The 17537-nt window shown below is 39.5% G+C and overlaps 2 protein-coding genes across 2 annotated transcripts in view; one reads left to right on the forward strand and one right to left on the reverse strand.

Annotated features, from left to right (window-relative positions):
- Positions 1-1438: 1438 nt before the first annotated feature.
- Positions 1439-5539, forward strand: gadd45aa (growth arrest and DNA-damage-inducible, alpha, a). The gene is made up of 4 exons (XM_083927890.1): positions 1439-1577; positions 2078-2179; positions 4252-4465; positions 4729-5539. Exons 1-4 carry the CDS (start codon positions 1528-1530, stop codon positions 4840-4842), a joined length of 480 nt encoding a protein of 159 aa, XP_083784016.1. The 5' UTR covers positions 1439-1527; the 3' UTR covers positions 4843-5539.
- Positions 5540-11229: 5690 nt separating this feature from the next.
- gng12a (guanine nucleotide binding protein (G protein), gamma 12a) overlaps positions 11230-17537 on the reverse strand; it is a 32601-nt gene continuing 26293 nt past the window's right edge. The window contains exons 2-3 of the mRNA XM_083928979.1: positions 14230-14338; positions 11230-13238 (exon numbers count right to left, since the gene is read on the reverse strand). Coding sequence (XP_083785105.1) covers positions 13113-13238; positions 14230-14322 — 219 coding nt within the window. The 5' untranslated portion in view covers positions 14323-14338 and the 3' untranslated portion in view covers positions 11230-13112. The remainder of the gene's footprint in view (positions 13239-14229; positions 14339-17537) is intronic.

The following is a 17537-nucleotide window of genomic DNA, read 5'->3' on the forward strand; positions in this document are numbered from 1 at the left end:
TTTGGGGTTATACAGATTTATGTTCACCTGGAAAATTAAAGTTGCAGCTGTGCACAGGTTATTATAACATGACAAGAGGCGCCTACAAAGCCAAAGTGCAGTACGAAATAAGTTAAGACAAAAAAATGCCTTTAAAGTTTGTTTACTGCCCCAACAAATGAATAGTTGGAACATTGATGATGGATTATGGTTAACTAGTTTGCCATTTAATCATTTTTTATCCAAATCAATCCTAATCTCAATACTTCCAGGCCCAATATTGTGAAGAAATCCTGTTATTAGTGGTTTAGTACTTTATTGATTTTCGTAGCACTTAGTCTTTGTAGTATGAAGAATTAAAACTGACTTAAGACTCAATAAATAAAGAAATGTATAATAAATACAGGAATAAATGTATAATACATAAATAAATTAATAAGTACAGCAAAACATAAACAAATGTAAAATTAAATACAGGAATAAATGAATAAATAGATACAGAAATTAATAAATACAAACAGAAATAAATACATTTATTTATTATTTTATTTATTTCTACATTTATCCATGCATTTATATATTTATTCATTTCGTATGCATTTATTTGTTTGTTTATACATTTAATAATGCATTTATATATATATATTCAATATAGTTATTCATTTATTTATGCATTTATATATTTATTTTTACATTTATTCATGCATTTATTTATTCATGCATTTATATATTTATTCATTTATTTATTCATTTATTGACTAATTTGTTTACACATTTATTCATGTATATTAATATATATATATATATATATATATATTATTTTTATGCATTTATCGACTTATTTGTTTATACATTTATTCATGCATCTATTGAGTTTTTTGTTTATACATTTAATCATTCATATATATATATATATATATATTTATTCATGCATTAATTGACTTATTCTTTTATACATTTTTTCATGCATTTATATATTTCTTCATTTATTTATGCATTTATTAAGTTTTTTGTTTAGACATGTATTCATGCATATATATATATTTCTTCATTTATACATTCATTTATTTGTACATATATGTATGCATTTATTAATTGATTTATTCCTGTATTTATTGAGTTACACATTTATTTATTTATTTATTGAGTTATTGAAACGTAAGTCCTGTTTACTCCTCCATATTAAGGGGCAGTGTTGCAGTCATCCTAGTGAAGATTTCAGTTTCTTCTCCAACTGTTAGAGGGCAGCAGGCAGCTGCAGTCAGGGTAGTAACCCGGCTGGAGACAGACACGCCTGTTGCTGTGTTCCTGTCCAATCGCACTTGAGAGCACACCCGAATAATTAGCATAGCACCAATGATCGCAGCTATGCAAATATCCCCTCACTGGCTTTGTTGTCCCGCAGTTTTAATGTGCAGTTACCAGATTTATCTCTCAGTTGCAGCAGCACAGTATTGGACTACAGATAAAAGCGTGTTTGGTTCAGAAGATACCAGGAACAACTCGCCCGTGTAACTTCTCTCTTTCGCTCTAATTACCTGGATTTTTATGTACAACATGACATTTGAGGAACTAAGTGGGGATTATTCTCAAGAAAGGTAAATAACAACATGGATCATTATGGTGCAAACTTTAACTTTACTTATCTCCATCATGCAACTGTCTGTGGGCTGCAACATGACATGCATTAAACAGATGAATGCACGATTAATTTAGATTTTAAAACGTTTTCCAGCCTTTAACTTTAACTCGCATGGTTAGGGGCTCGCGGCAGATATTAAACAACAGTGACGTAAAAGTGTTAACTGTTTGTCGCGAGGCGCTCTTCCACTTTTGGTAACTAGCCGCTCACCGGATAAAGGTGAACAAAAAAAAGCATCTATATACTCTGAAATATGCCGGTTTACTTTCCAACAGCTGTCAAAACGACTTAAACCGTCAAAGTTGGGACTTCTCGCCTTTTACGTGGCGAAACCAACTTGTTCGCATCCGTCCGTTAAGAGTGTTTCGCTGTTAGCAGCCAAGCTAACGTTAGCTTAAAAAAAGAGGTTTGTGCTTCACTTTTATCGATGTTTACATGAAGTTGTTTGTGTTGCAGAATGGATTCAGTGGCGAAAGCTTTGGAAGAAGTCCTGACCTCTGCGCTGCCACAGGGCGGCATCACGGTGGGAGTGTACGAGGCTGCCAAATCACTCAATGTGTGAGTACCAGCAGGGGCGGCTCTGGGGGCTGTGGGGCCCTGGGCTAAAAAAGACAAAACACGGGGGGGGGGGCGTCATCACCATAATGTTATAATAATATATCACTGGTTCTCAAACTGAGGTACGAGGACAACTGGTTGTACTTGAAAGACTCTCCAAAATGAAACATTAACTACTAAATAAATTAGGTTTGGGGCTTTAACGTGTTAATTATGATTGATTAGTTACAAAAGTGTATTTTTGTTCTTAGTGCGGAACGTTACTCTTTGCACGAGTTCCCGCCCGGAACGTTATACTGACGCACAGGACGCAACGCTAGAGATTTGAAACCGGTGAGAAGCGAGATGATGAGTTGTTGCGGAGTTCAGTGGCCAACATTTGAGTTTTAAAAACGACCACGAAGTGGAAACACAGATAATAGCACAGCTGTGTGAAAACTGTGCAAGAAATAATTCACCTCCCACCGGAGCTCTTCAGCCTCCGCTCACACCTCAACGCCAAACATGTTTCAGCTAACGTTAACACAGACGACTCCAAACATGTTTTAGCTAACGTTAGCACAGACGACGCTCCTGAAGAGACTGTCATTAGTCGAGGGATCATTTTTGTTTCTGCGTTTTTGAAAACATGGGAGAAAATGCACTAAACTGTTTATTTTATGCCAAGGATATTATTCTAAATACTTTTGCAATGTTTGGTTTCCACTTTTCTTGATTATACCGTACTAAGCACGGTTTCATTTTTTATAATATATTAACTCGTATATCAAAATCCATTTAAATTGAGAAATGTTGCATCTTGTGTCAAATATTAATATGCGATTAATCACGATTAATTAATTAAAAAGCCTTTTTATTAATTAGATTCATTTTTTAATCGTGTCCCACAACTAAAATGAATGTAATACTATCAAAATATTACAACCTTTCAAAAGAAAGTACTTAAAACTATAGTGTGTAACTTCTACCACCCCCTAGAAGGTTTGTGCGTTATTACAACGATGCAGCCATCGCCTCAATATCACGTATGGCTCGGTTACGCACTATAGCTTTAAACTTTTAAGATCCATGAAATGATATTTAAGTTTAGAGTTTCCTGTAATATCATTGTTTTAATAACAGCCTGTTACATGTGATTAAAATGATTGGTTTAAAAGAACTGCAATCGTGGCTCCAAATGGGAACTTTCAGGAAGAGAAGTGCAGATCAGATGAGAATATTTCTGAAACTGAAGTCAGGGCTGAAGACAGTCAACAATAAATCATCTTCTGATGAGAATATATTATTACAAACCTTCCTGTCCGTAGCTGAAAAGTGTCTGCCTACGCTGGTACCACTGTTATAAATAATTTGAATCAACTTTATTGACAAGTATGCAGATTACATACCAGGAATTTGACCTTGTGATGTTGTGCTTAGTGGATGCAGAAAAATACGTAGAAAACACAGAAAGAGAACATAGAAAGAATACACAAAAATAAAAAAACAATCTGACACCAAGAAACACAAATTGCAAAGTATATTTGTTATTAAATGTATTCAAAAGGTGCACATTTCAAAGTATGGATATAAACATTTGATAAAACTTGTAATTCAAACATATTTATCTGAACATCAATAAAAAAACTGAAGAAAAAAAGGGAGTGGGGCCCCTTTAACCAGCGCTCATCAGCGTTGTGTTATAAATGTTACCTCAAAAAAGTCTTGAAATGTAAAAATGAATTCAAAAATGTATTCTATTTCAAAGTTCGTTTTTTGCAAAATATGAACATAAACATTTTAAAAACTTGTAATTCAATCATTAATATGAAGAACAATAAAAAACATAAAGACAGAAGGTGGGCCCCCCTTAGGGAGGTCAGATCACTGCAAACTTGTGCATTTATTTCTGTACATTTATATTTCTGTGTTATTGTCTGTGCTAAATACAAAAATATATCCGCTAATTTACTGACGTATAACAGTCGTCGTTAGAGATCTCGCACAAGTACACATGTGCCTGACTAATATCTAGCTGTGCTTTGTTGAAATATAATTAGACTAATATCTTCTTTCCCTTTTCTCCTCTTCAGGGACCCTGATAATGTGGTTTTGTGCATCCTGGCCACTGATGATGAAGATGTGAAAGACGTGGCCCTGCAGATCCACTTCACCCTCATTCAGGCTTTCTGTTGTGAAAATGACATCAACATCCTGAGAGTCAACAACACCCGACGCCTGGCGGAAATACTGGGTGGGAAACAGAGTGGAGGCGAACCCATGGACCTACACTGTGTGCTGGTCAATGTAAGTATCTTTTTTTATCATCAATCTACATGTTTGATGCCTTAGTTAGTTGTGCAGTGTTGTGGTTTTATACAAGGTGTTGAGTCATGTGAGTGAAACTTGCCCGTACATGTTCTTGTGCATTTGATAAACATGTATGACTCTTCCCTCGTGCTTTCTTAAGAGAGGATCTGTATCTACACACACTATTTTCACTTAGGATACCATATAAATGGGAATATATGCATTCAGATGATTTATTCTCTGTTTGTTCTTCATTTCAGAGCCCACATTCTTCCTCATGGAAGGACCCTGCTCTGAGCAAAGTGAACCGGTTCTGCAGAGAGAGCCGCTGCATGGACCAGTGGGTGCCCATCATCAACCTGCCCGAACGATGAACTTTTAGCCCCAAAAACCCTGTGAAAGGACTTGTATCTGCACAGTAAGAGTGGTGTGAACCCTGATGGACACATTACCACCCGGTGATCAAATTCCAAAGTACTGCTGATGGGGAAAGACAAATTCGGAGGAGAAAAAAAACCAACCCCGCTGTCCACGTGGGATTTATTTAAAAGAAGGAGGAGAGATTTATAATTAAAAAAAAAGAGTTCGGGGATGGATTCTCCACTGTGGACAGGACTGTTTTTGGAAACCGAGATGAGATGGCGAGGCACTTGTATCGCCATGAGGTGGAAATAAAAAAAGCATGTGAAGCCGGACACTGTACAGAAGGATTATATCATGTGTGTGTGGTAAAGCCTCTGTGACGAGTCAGAGACGTGAGGGGGGGGGGGCAGAAGCTGTTGAGTGGACCAAGGCCTCGGCCTCCTCGGCAGAAACAAAGCACTTGTTGAAACACTGGACCTTTTGCAATTTCACTTATTTGATTCAAATTGTTGATGTTGATGTTGCTATTGTCCTAATTTAAAAAGGGAAGGGCTACACATCCAGTGAAGACATTCTGTGTAATTAGTGTTTCCTATGCCAGCTGGGCTTTTTTTGCCACAAGTTAAATAATTCTTTTGTTACAATTTAAGTTATTTCCAATGATATTTAAGTGTATTTATGTTTCATTTTTTTACCATAACTATTTGCAGAATCTGAATACATATGTATTGCTGTCAATAAAAAGTATTGTTTTCTTTTTTTGGAAGGAAAAAAAACTCTATGTGTTCACTTTGTTTTACCCATTTCTGGAAATTTTAGCAAAGCCGAGTTGAGTTTTGACCTTTAGCAGTTGTACAAAAAAAAAAGAGAGAGAGAGAGAGAGGAGTCACGTGCGGATCACAGGGGTCATGTTGGCCTCTGTGGCCTCGGTGCCATCTCTGAGCTGAAGGGAACAATAATCCTCAGCGCTCTCTGCCTCGGTCAGCAGGACCATGGTCATTCATCCACACAGGTTCCCTTTTCACCGATTCTCAGTGATTTGTTGGACAGTTTAGTTTGCGTTTTGAACAGCTGACTTCCTAGAAAAGAGCATGTGACACCTGCACACATGCTGCACAGAGAAAGAGGATCTATTTGACTCACGATTCCTTTATTTGCACATATTGCGTTACACTAAACAGTCGTCATAAAAGAGTTCTACCTCTGCCCGCGGGACCAGAATCGGAGGTGTAGCTTACTGCGGAGCACATGACATGTCATAAAGGAGGCATTGGCACGCAATCTGTTGTGCAAGCCGGTCTGAACTGCTCCACTCCCCCGCTCCTCTTCTTTTTCGGACTGTGCCCCACACACACACACACACACACACACACACTGGTGATCCTCCTGGAGTTGAATGTCAGTGGCGTCATCGGGCAATCCCCTCTAAAAGTGCCGAGTCATGATCACGAGAAGAAGGCTGTCCTTGAGTTGCACAACCAAGTTCAGCTTTCCATGTGAGAGAGATCATCTGACAGTGTTTAATAATGCTAAAGTAAACGCTTCCTGCATCCAACCCCTGGAAAAGATAAGAGGAAAAACCACCCTGAACCGTGGTAACGGTCAGGACATTTTGTTTGTATTTTATACTTATAGGTTAACTGTGTTGCTGTGATATTACAGACCTTGGTTTGATATAACAAGAGTTAAATGCTGTAAAATCCAAGGATACTGTAGTTTTTACAGGTATTCATTGGGATATCACAGGAGAGCTTAATTACAACAAGTTACTGTATAATAATATATAATGTACAGTAAAGAGTGAGCACATAAATCGTGCGTTTTTGCTTTACATCACAGGCGATTTACTCGTACAGTCGGAGCTGGAGTCAAATAACAACATTTCTAAAACCGTACAGTGGTTTTTCTGCTTAAAATGATTTGTGCAGCTCAAAAATCGAGTCCTAAACGGGCTCAGATCTTAAAGTGTACGCCCATCTTTACTCAGTGACTTGAGAAGGTTGGCCTCTCTACTCACTACAGTACCCAGAAGCCCCCACTGCATACATTAATACAAATAGTGAGCAAACGTGTAAGTGTATTTAACTATATTACGCTGCCATAGTAGCATATCAACTATAACCAGGCGTATCAGGTAGGCAGCACCAATGAAGTCTAATGCAAATATTCAATAACACACAGTAGTTTGAATAAACACTTATACATTATGACCTGGATTAAGGTGATTTCCTGCCCCAGTAACAGCCTCTCAGTCGCCGTGGTTTCAGTTGGCACTGTGTGAAAGGTTGTCTGGCATGTGACTGCAGGGCGTGACACTGACTGATGTAATGGGGCATTGTTATGACACAGGGAAAAGGTTATTTTAAGGTGCCGTGCAGGTTCTGATGTAAGCGTCTGATGTAAGTGTTCCTGTATGTCCAAAGAAGTTTATAAACAAGTCATGGGTTCCTAAACCCTAACCCTAATCCTAAACCCTAACCCCAATCCTAAACCCTAACCCCTGACCCTAACCCCTAACCCAAACCCTAACCCTAACCCTAATCCTAAACCCTAACCCCAATCCTAAACCCTAACCCCTGACCCTAACCCCTAACCCAAACCCTAACCCTAACCCTAATCCTAAACCCTAACCCTATTTTAAATAACTTTTGATAGGAACGTCGTAGAGACTCCATCTTGGTAGGCCAAGTTTCAAGTCTCTAAACTTACCATAACCCCTAAACCCTAACCCTAATCCTAAACCCCTTACCCTAACCCCTAAACCCTAACCCTAACCCCTAACCCTAACCTACACAGATTTATGTATTCTATTCTGACATAATTAGACTTTTTCAACAAACTATACTGTGACTTTTTTTCTGGGGGGGGGGGGGGGGGGGGGGTATATTTTGGACACTGTACTATGACTTTTCTTGACTTTTTTCACCAAATGATGCATTGACTGCTTTAGACAGGCTATCCTTTCACTGATTCAAACATTATTTGGACATAATCAATTTGACTTCTTTGACTTTTTTCTAAATACTATACTATGACTTTTTGGGGGGGGGCTTATTTTTTTGACACACTTAAAATTTACTTTTTATAACCTTTTCAACAAAATTATGCCATGACTGGCATAGGAACACTATCCTATCACTGATTCAAGCATTTTTTGGACGTAATGAAGTTTGACTTTTTTAAAACTTTTTTTCGACATACGACACTGTGACTTTTTTGGGGGGGTATTTTTTGGAGACTTGAATGTGGACTTTGTCTTTTTTACTTTTTTTGACATAGTTTAGTATGCCCAAAAAAGTCAAAATAACACATCCCAAAAAATCATTGAATCAGTCATAGGATGGCGGGTCTTAAACAGTCATAGCACTGTTTGTTGGAAAAAGGCATAAAAAGTCATAGTATATATAGTGTGTTGAAAAAACTCATAAAAAAGTAATGATTATGAAAAAACGTTGAGGTTCAGCATGCAGACTTCTGGCTGCGTTGGATTGTGGGTTAGAGTTCAGGTGCATCGCTGTGTTTCTAAAATAGAGCAGAAGTCAATGATCTGATAAGTCATGTTGCACTTTGAATTGTTACAGTGCAACCTGGGGGCCACACTGTAAAAACCTGAGTTATGAAATCCATATAGAAAACCATTGTATTGAAATCAGTGATGTTGGTGGGAATGAAAAGGTAAACGTCAGGTTAAGATAACAGTATGTTTTACTGGGTGACAACTTATTTACCGGTTAGCACTGTCGCCTCACAGCGAGAAGGTTTCAGGTTCGCATCCCGGCCTGGGCCTTTCTGTGTAGAGTTTACATGTTCTCCCCGTGTCTGCGTGGATTTTCTCCGGGTTTTCCGGTTTCCTCCCACAGTCCAAAGACATGCACGTGTTAGGTTAATTGGTGACTCTAAAATTGCCCGTAGGTGTGAATGGTTGTCTGTCTCTGTTTGTCTCTATGTGCCCTGCGATTGACTGGCGTCCTGTCCAGGGTGTACCCCGCCTCACGCCCGATGTCAGCTGAGACCCCGACCCCGGGATAAGGGTTGAAGATGAATGAATGAATGAAGCAGGATCTTTAACATATGACATTGTTTTATAAATGAATCTCTTTAAATGTAAAATCAAAGGAACTAGTAACTATGCCTCAAAATAAATGTAGTGAAGTCAAATTTGCTTCTGAAATGTGGATTAGAAGTATAAAGCATCAAACATGGGAGATACTCAACTCAAGTACCTAAGAATTGCACTTCAGTAAATACTAAAACTTTTTTAAGCCTTACCTGTATGTGCATAAATGAACATTACTGAACTTTCCCCCGTTTATTATCGCGATTAGGTGAACCAGACATTTGGAGGAGAACTTTTCTTCATGCAAGTGTTGTTGGAAACATAAATTTACATGTTTAACACTTTATAAATGAGACCAAGTCATGCATTTATGCAGAGTTAACAGGCTCTCATTTTTATTTACTCACATCAGTAAAATAGTGAGTAGCCTACACACAGATTCCTCTCATCAGTGGAATAATAAACACAATAGGGATGGGACGATTATCATTTTTATCAGGAAATTCCATTATCGGCATTATTACTGAATTACTCCTTAGTGACTTAACTGGCAAATTGACAAAGTTTACTTCAGTTTTTCCTGTTAATTGAATTAAATTAAGTTGTCCAGCAGCATAATAATATATAGTTATATATAATATATAGTACCATCATATATATAGTTCAAATCAAGTAGGGGAAGTGAAAGTGTTTGTTGCATGTACAATTATTTAATTAAGATATGACAAACGTGTGTGGGAGTGTTAGAGTTAAAAAGGGGCTCAAGTGTGTGTGTTTCTATACACACACATTTGTGTACCAGAGGCACAGAGGAGCCACTGCAGTCAGCCCACACCCTCACCCTTTGGTCCTCCCTCCCTCCTCTTCCTCTCCCCCTCATCAGCACATTCCAACACACTGACACTGTAACCGCCCAGGCACATTTCCACAGCGAGGCACATGGTCAGCGAGCCCCCCCCCACCCCCACCCCCCTCCCGTGATTCTCACATTGCTGCACAATGACCAACTGGGATTACTGCAAAGGCTGTGCTCCGGTGGGGGACATGCTTCAGGCCTTCAGGGGGCATTCATGCTTACACAGAATACCCAGGCAGTCTGCATCATATTCCTGCATAACAGGGATACATCTAGAGCTCGTTTTGGTTAAAAAGTTAGTTTAAAAGCATGATGCATGATTTATTTCAAAGTGTGTGCGCTATCTTTGGCATTCGCTGAATACACAATGCTAATGCACCTGGCTTTTCCTGCAGTGTCATTTGATCTTTCAAAAAAAAAAACTGCAGTCTGTGAGAAAACGACGAGAGGAAAGCAAAGTCCCTAACAATGAAGAATAGGCGACATTGTCATTTCATCGTTAGTCAGTTTTCAGTGTGAGAGCTGTCGTGTCCGACGAGTATTCCTGCAGTTCTCACAATAGGTGAGAATGAGTATTATTCCTGTGTGATCTTCCCATTGTGTGCAGGAGAAAATTAAACAAGCTGTTTATCCAGCAGCTGGCCAGAAACAAGGTCAGAGAGACCCGAGCGGCCACCAACCGAGAACAAAAACACACTCTCAGGCTAAGCAGACATTTCCCTAAAATAGTTACTCTGCTCTCCAAGAGCAGAATTCAGGGTTTGGTACTTTCTATATTTAGCGCTCTTGTGTTCTCTGGTTTCTGACAGCCATGCCGAGAGGCCCGAGGCTTTTCCTACCACGAGTGAGGTATAAATAAACGCCTAATGAGGGGAAGTGGCCCCAGATACACTGTGGGCAGATCTGTCAGGCCAGGCTCCATCTGAACAATAAAAGACCCAAATTAGGTTTCTATAAAAGGCCTCATATTATTTTCAACTTGAGGTTTATACTTATGAGCTATTTTCATACTTTAATGTTAAAAAAAACATGATTATTCTCAAAATGTCTGCCTGACACGCTCCATTTTCAAGCGCCTGTCTCTTTAAGAAAAACAAGCCCAGTCTGCTCTGAAAGGTTTCCAGATCTTCTGCAGCTGTGCACCATCATTGCAGCCGGGCAATGACTGTAACGACACTGTCACGGCACGTTCTACCTTTATGTAGTAAAGTTGTGACATCACCACCGTACAGGAAGTCCTGACGGCTCGTTTTTGAAAGCACAATTTCTGAAAACGTGCTGTGCATTTCTCTGCAGACTGAGCATTTTGACACTTTCACAGTATTTATATAGAACATAGACCTGCTTTATAATTTAAAAAAAGACTTTAAATTCTGTAAATGTGAGGGTGCGTAAAAGTTAGCAAGACAGCAGTGGTCATCACAAGTTCTTCTGTGCAGCACAACACATCTTTATTGAGATATTAGTACAGTATTGTACCGTAGGAATGCGTCACTTTATTAATCTTAGTTAAGTCTTCATACAAAGGTTGGTATATTAATAAAGACATATCAAAATGCAGATTGACAGTTAAATGAATCCATAAATGGTACAGTAAGGCCGTTACAGAGTTGCTGAATGGACAGAAAAAATGACATGGGAGTAGTAATCTTTTCCTTAAGAGTCATACAGGGATGATTTATTGCAAGTAAGAAGAACTGACTGTTAGAGGAAATCATAAAAAATACAACTGGATGAGATCTTGCTGATTTGAAGATCTGAAAGTACCCTTTGGAGAAGGAGACGATACAGAACTGCTTAAAGAAAAAAAGAAGCGGAGCACCAAGTGAAACATGATTTAACATGTTTTGCTAGTGACATGTAGACAGAAACAGGTGGCACAGTATTGTTACAAATCACTTTCATCCCACAGATAAAAACATTTGAAAGAAACATCTTTTTGTTTTAAAGAAACTAGTCCCAGTTAGAGGATTCTTCATGATGCAAGGCAAACATAATTAAGGCCTTAGAGTGTAAGAAATTCTTAATTTCCGCTATCTATTCTGTTGTTTTTTTGTTACAGATATGTTTCCCCAGAGAATCACGACACAAAGGTCACAGTTTCAATTGAAAAATGTGAAGATTTTGAGAGCAGTCTTGGGAGAGTGGTTTTCATCATCAATGCACGCTACCAATTGCACCTGTACCTACAACACTTTAAGACAACGATGTGCACATTCGCTCGACTAAGACCCTTGAGATGAGCAAGTGGGCGTGACTCAGTGCCGCGTAAGACTTGCTGATGCGTCATCAGTGATTGAAAAAAAGAAAAATCGTACCACAGAGAGTTTTCAGAAGATATGGCAACAAATGGACTCATTCAAACGCATATTTCTGTTTTTAAATGCAGTATCATTGGTTTGGCTTGGTCCCAGGGTCTTCATTACACAGTGTTGCCCTGCATACAATGTCAGCTGGCACTTTCAGTAAAAAAAAAGAAAATCTGCTCTGCATTGAGATAAAGCATTTTCATCTTTGCTTCACCCTGTATTTCACATGTACAGCTGACAAAAGCACGAGGGTCATATTATCCCAATGGCTTGAATCTGAGCATAGATGATCTTGGATTAAAGATGTTTATGCAGATGTTTTCTCCACATGATGGTTAATAAATCAGCTAAAGAAAACACTGAATGACGGTAATCAAACTGCAAACACCAGACAGGAAAACGAAGGATTAAACAGCATGTGGATTGTCGTGGACGAGTCAGAGCTCGGTAGCAGAATACCGGCTATAGTGGCAATACTGTCCCCAATAAGAGATACATCATGGTAACATTTGAGTAGAGGCTCAATGTAAACCCTGACCACTGAATTCAGTGATGCACAAAACCTGTAAAATACTGGTGGGAAGTCTGAAGTCACATGGTGAGAGCCAACTAATGTGCTTTTAAAGGACTGAAGGGAAACTTTGGCTGTATGAATCCATTTAAGGCAAACCGGAGAAACGGTAACAGTCACTGCCCAATGGAGAGTACGAACAGTAGGAAGGACCAAATCCATCACTGAGGAGCGTCACTTCTGTTTCAGTATTCAGACTGTTGATTATTATTGACATAATTGCACTAATATTAACATTATGTACCAGATGCCATCACAACTCATGCAGCCAAAGTCCTAGTGGTCAGAGCTCAAACTGAACAGTGGCACTAGTGAGGCCTTCTTTGCTCATTACGAACTGCTGTTTTTGAGAAAATCCTGGTTGACAGAACAGGTGAACACATGGCAACGATACGATCACAGTCCAACCCCTCACTCCTCCCAACAAAAAGAATACAGCAACATTAATAAGCAAACAAATAAACACATATAAGGCTAAGTGGCATCCACTACAATATAGTGCAGGGTTTTTTGTCCTTGAAGGGATTGTCTGAGGCAGGGATGCCCATTAGGAGAGGGTCATTTCTGGCGTGTTCGCTGCAGTAGTTCATAAGGTCTGCAGAGGCCTTGGATACCTGCAGAAACAAAGACGAAGACAAAACTTTAGTTATGAAGTAAGTAATGCTCAGAGCTGGAGCAGCCAATCAGACGAAAAGACTTTCCCTACGTCTGCCACATTCTTCATTCTTTAAAAAGGTCCCATAATGTAAAAAGTAACATTAGGTAGGTGGAGTTGCTAGGGTTGGTATGATGGATGATGTCATCGTTCATCACCGACTGCTGCAGCCCGGTCCGCAGCACACAGTCGGCACACAGTAAACAAGCTACCAGCCAATCTACAGAGAAAGTCTGTATTTAGAAACTGTGCCTTTAAACGAGCCCTCAGGACTTCTGTACCGTTATGAAAGGGCCGTTACAGTCATTGCTCTGCTGCAAAGAAGGTGCAGAGAGCACAGATGATACAAAAACACTGACCAATCAGATCAGACTGGGCTATTTGTCTTAAAGAGGCCGTGTTTTTGAACATTAAAGCATGTAAACATGTCCTAGTAGAAACCTAAAATACAAGTATTAACCTGAAAGTGAGCATAATATGGGACCTTTAAACTGCCCTACAAAGCTTAAGTGCAGTAACTACAACTAGGGTTTTTGCACAATTTTGGGCCTGAATGTATGGGATGGATTTGGATAAAAAATGATTTTATGGTAAACTAGTAAACCTGCATTGTGCCAAATATTAATTTGTTGGGACATTAAACAAACTTTAAAGCAATTCTTTGGCTTAAGTTTGTTTGTAGTTGGTGCACTTTTTATAGGACAGTATAGAAATCCTTATATTTTCTCAGTGATTTGTTCTTCTGTGAAAAAACACATTTCTTTTAAAAGTGCATTATATTGGCATAAACTTTTCAATATCCCCCGTGGTATTTAACATGTGACATTTCCAACAATTTAGATGTATTTATAATATTTAAGTAGGAATGTAGAAAATTGGCTTAAATGGAAAGAAAAACCCTGAAGCACAGAGGAAAGATGCATGAGAAGTGATTTCCTGTTGCACTGTACCTTTATCCTCTCGATGCTTGCCTCTATTCTCAGCTGCTGCACCGTCCGCCGCGCATGGGCGGTGTTATTGGAACTGTGAGCCTTCGAAGACATCCTGGACAACACAACACTGTAACGAAGGACAACAGAGAAAAGCTTGAATAACACTGAAGATAAGGAGACTTTGGTTTACAGCAGATGTTGGTGTTGAGTAAAGATGAAATGAGGTTTAAACCGATTAAATGACACCAAAGCTTTGGGTTTGTTCTGGGGTTTTTACCATTTCTCCACCGTTTTTCAAGTCAAGTTGCAGACAGACATTAAAAACAATTATAAACTTGTCAAATGGGGAATGCACTTCAACGCTGTCTCTACTGCAGGAGAAGCCCCTTGTTTCAGATTACAGAAAGAACTTGGTTGTGACGTAGAGAGCTGCTATGTGCAGAAAACATCTTGTGTGTCAGATAAAAATGAACAAAACATGAAAAATAAAATAAATCAAATGATTTACAACATGTATTGCAGGAGAGTATAGCTCAGCTGTTGGTCAACAACCCCTCTTCTACACTTCCTCTTCCTCTGCAAAGTTGTTCCCAAAAGTGACGCCAACGAGGTTCTTTTTAATTCACACAAAGTTCTTGAAAATTTATTTTTTTAATATAGAAACGTGGAGTGGAAAACTCCAATGTCTTTTTTTCTTTTGGTTCAAGAGGCCCTTTTCCAGGCAGCACAGCAGGGGTGCTGCCAGACATGGCACAATAATGCTTTGTCTCCGTGTACACCGGCTGAAACTGCTGAAAGCTGCTAAACTACAACAAAGACTGGAAATCAGATATTGCATGGTATCTAAATTTACACAAAAAGCATCAGCAATGGAAAGATTTCAATGTGCCCTAAGTGTGTGTGACTGAGGGGCTGATGTCTGGGAGTAAAGCGTCGGAGCGCTGCAGTGGGTCTGTCTGGGTTGTGATTCCACTTCCTGCAAATCATTTACAGACTGGAAGGGAACAAGCCCGGACACATCCTGCAGTCCACATGGGAGCTCTGGCTCCAGTGTCTCTCCCCTGTGCTCTTACTTCCTTTTATTGCCATTTGTCTGTGTTTCTCATAAAGAAAGTTATTTGCAATACACACACACATGTGTTCTTGTGACATGCCTCGCTTTCCACAAACACAGAAGGGGAACAGGAAGCTTCGGGGACAGTTTCTCAGAAGTTTATTGTTAAATTCACAAGAAAGTTTTTCTGCAGAATTGAGGTTAATTTCTTCTAAAAGACTGAAATGAAAAAGAAAATAAGAAGTGGTCCTTTACCCTGCTTCATTTTGTTCCATCTACGTATTCTCATAATGTTTCCTGGGATTTTAAAAATGTTTACTCCGATATTTTACTTCACTCATGTTGTAAGTGTGCAGCGTAATCAGGTCTCGGTCACAGTAACCGTAAATAATAAAGGAAAATACGGGAGGGTGCAGTGAGTGCATCACTTGTGAATTACATGCATTGGCTTTTTATAGCAAACCTCAACATTTGACTTGTTTTGTTCAACCCTGTCTGCACCACGTTTACCCTGCAGGATGTAGTCCCTCCAGACAGCCTCTGATGCTGCTTCATTTGTTTCAAGAACAAAGAGAAAAGGAGGAATAAGGGGAGAAAGCAAACGGAAACTGGAAGGGAAGGAAAATCTATGTTTTCTGACTTCTGCCCCAGAGTTTTATTTCCATCTAAAGATAAGCAATCACCTCAAAGGAAACACAGCCAGAGATGACTCAAAGAGCTCAAATGCTATGGATAACATGAAAGTGGGACATGAAAGGGTCCTGCTGTACAATGCAAAGCGAACAATCCTCCTAAGAAAATATGCTCAGCTTAGTCATAAAGGCGAGGCCCCACAGGTGAAGATGGCGAAAGAATCCTTTTATCCATACATGATGAGTGAGGGTGTTTCTTTCTATAGTCTGGAGGAGTCTTTAGAATGAACTGAGCACCATGTGTTTGCCTCTCTGACACACATCAGTTGGGTTTTGACTTTCTTAACTGACTGGAAATAGTATAACTAATCTTTGACTGCAGTCCTTTAACTGTAGAACAGGTACGTCATCAACTTCTTTGTCCTGAAACAACTTTCTGAGCAGATAGTTTACTGCTGTCAGGTAAGAACTTGGATATTCTGGCGCTACTAGGCGAACCAGATTGCTGTTTTTTAAATTGCATAATCTGCAAACACAATACCGAAGCTGCTGATCAAGTACAACAATGAATAAAGAGATAACATGAGAAATGCAAACAACCTTCACACGGCAGGGCTGCAGTGACTACAATACTTGGAGAACTCCTTCCTCTTGAAATCCATCTCTGCAGAAAGCATGAATTTAACACTTCTATCTCTGCTGTTAACAGCAATTGATGAAACTGGTTTCTCAAACATAGAACAAAGCAGTAAATAAAACTAGAGCAGAATAATTATCCCCCTATCAGTTAAGAATAACTGTTGATGACTACAGTGACTAGACAGAAGCACTTCAGACAAAGTGCCCTTTTTGCAGGACTGTTGTGTTATGCACTTCTTTACTAATTACCTTTGTGCAAAACAGATCTACAAGCTAAGAAGCATGAAAAGTAGCATTCTGAAGCCTTTGGCTGTCTCCGTCTGCCACGAGATAAAACGCACAAAATAAAGAAAGCTCCACAGCTGTAATTTACGATAAAGTAAAGACAGAATTAACAGTTTACTGCTCTCTGGCGCCAAAATACTAGTTCAACCAGCGTGTGAGATGAAGAAAGAGGCGGCACTCAGAAGTGATTCTTACAGGCAAACCATCCCTACTGAGTCACCTCAGTCAAACTGTGCAGCCCCTGTGATGTGATGCCAGCAACACCAGTCTGACCGAAACTGTGTGTGTGTGTGTGTGTGTGTGTGTGTGTGTGTGTGTGTGTGTGTGTGTGTGTGTGTGTGTGTGTGTGTGAGATTAAGTAACACCATGTACATACAGGAGCCTTGCAAAAACATTACCTCCTAGAATCAGAAAAAGACCACCCCCTTCACAACACACACACACACACACACACAGCAGCCCGGACCACCTACTGCACACAGCAGCACAGCCCCACCGCTCCCCACTCTGCTCTACCTTACACACACACACAAATCCACCCGCACACGTGCGATTCATTAGCAGCGTTCAAAGTGCCTCGAACAGGGAGGCATTATGACTCAACACCATTAACACCAACATGAAGAGATGAAAAACTGTGTGTGCGTGTGTGTGTGTGTGTGTGTGTGTGTGTGTGTGTGTGTGTGTGTGTGTGTGTGTGTGTGTGTGTGTGTGTG

Source organism: Echiichthys vipera (assembly GCF_963691815.1).
Source record: "Echiichthys vipera genome assembly, chromosome: 15".
NCBI classification, from domain to species: domain Eukaryota; kingdom Metazoa; phylum Chordata; class Actinopteri; order Perciformes; family Trachinidae; genus Echiichthys; species Echiichthys vipera.

Coding starts and splice junctions, on each gene's coding strand:
- gadd45aa (XM_083927890.1), top strand. CDS start 1,528: ATGTACAACATGACATTTGAGGAACTAAGTGGGGATTATTCTCAAGAA. Junction 2,180..4,251: donor GCTGCCAAATCACTCAATGT/GTGAGTACCAGC, acceptor TCTCCTCTTCAG/GGACCCTGATAATGTGGTTT. Junction 4,466..4,728: donor TACACTGTGTGCTGGTCAAT/GTAAGTATCTTT, acceptor TCTTCATTTCAG/AGCCCACATTCTTCCTCATG.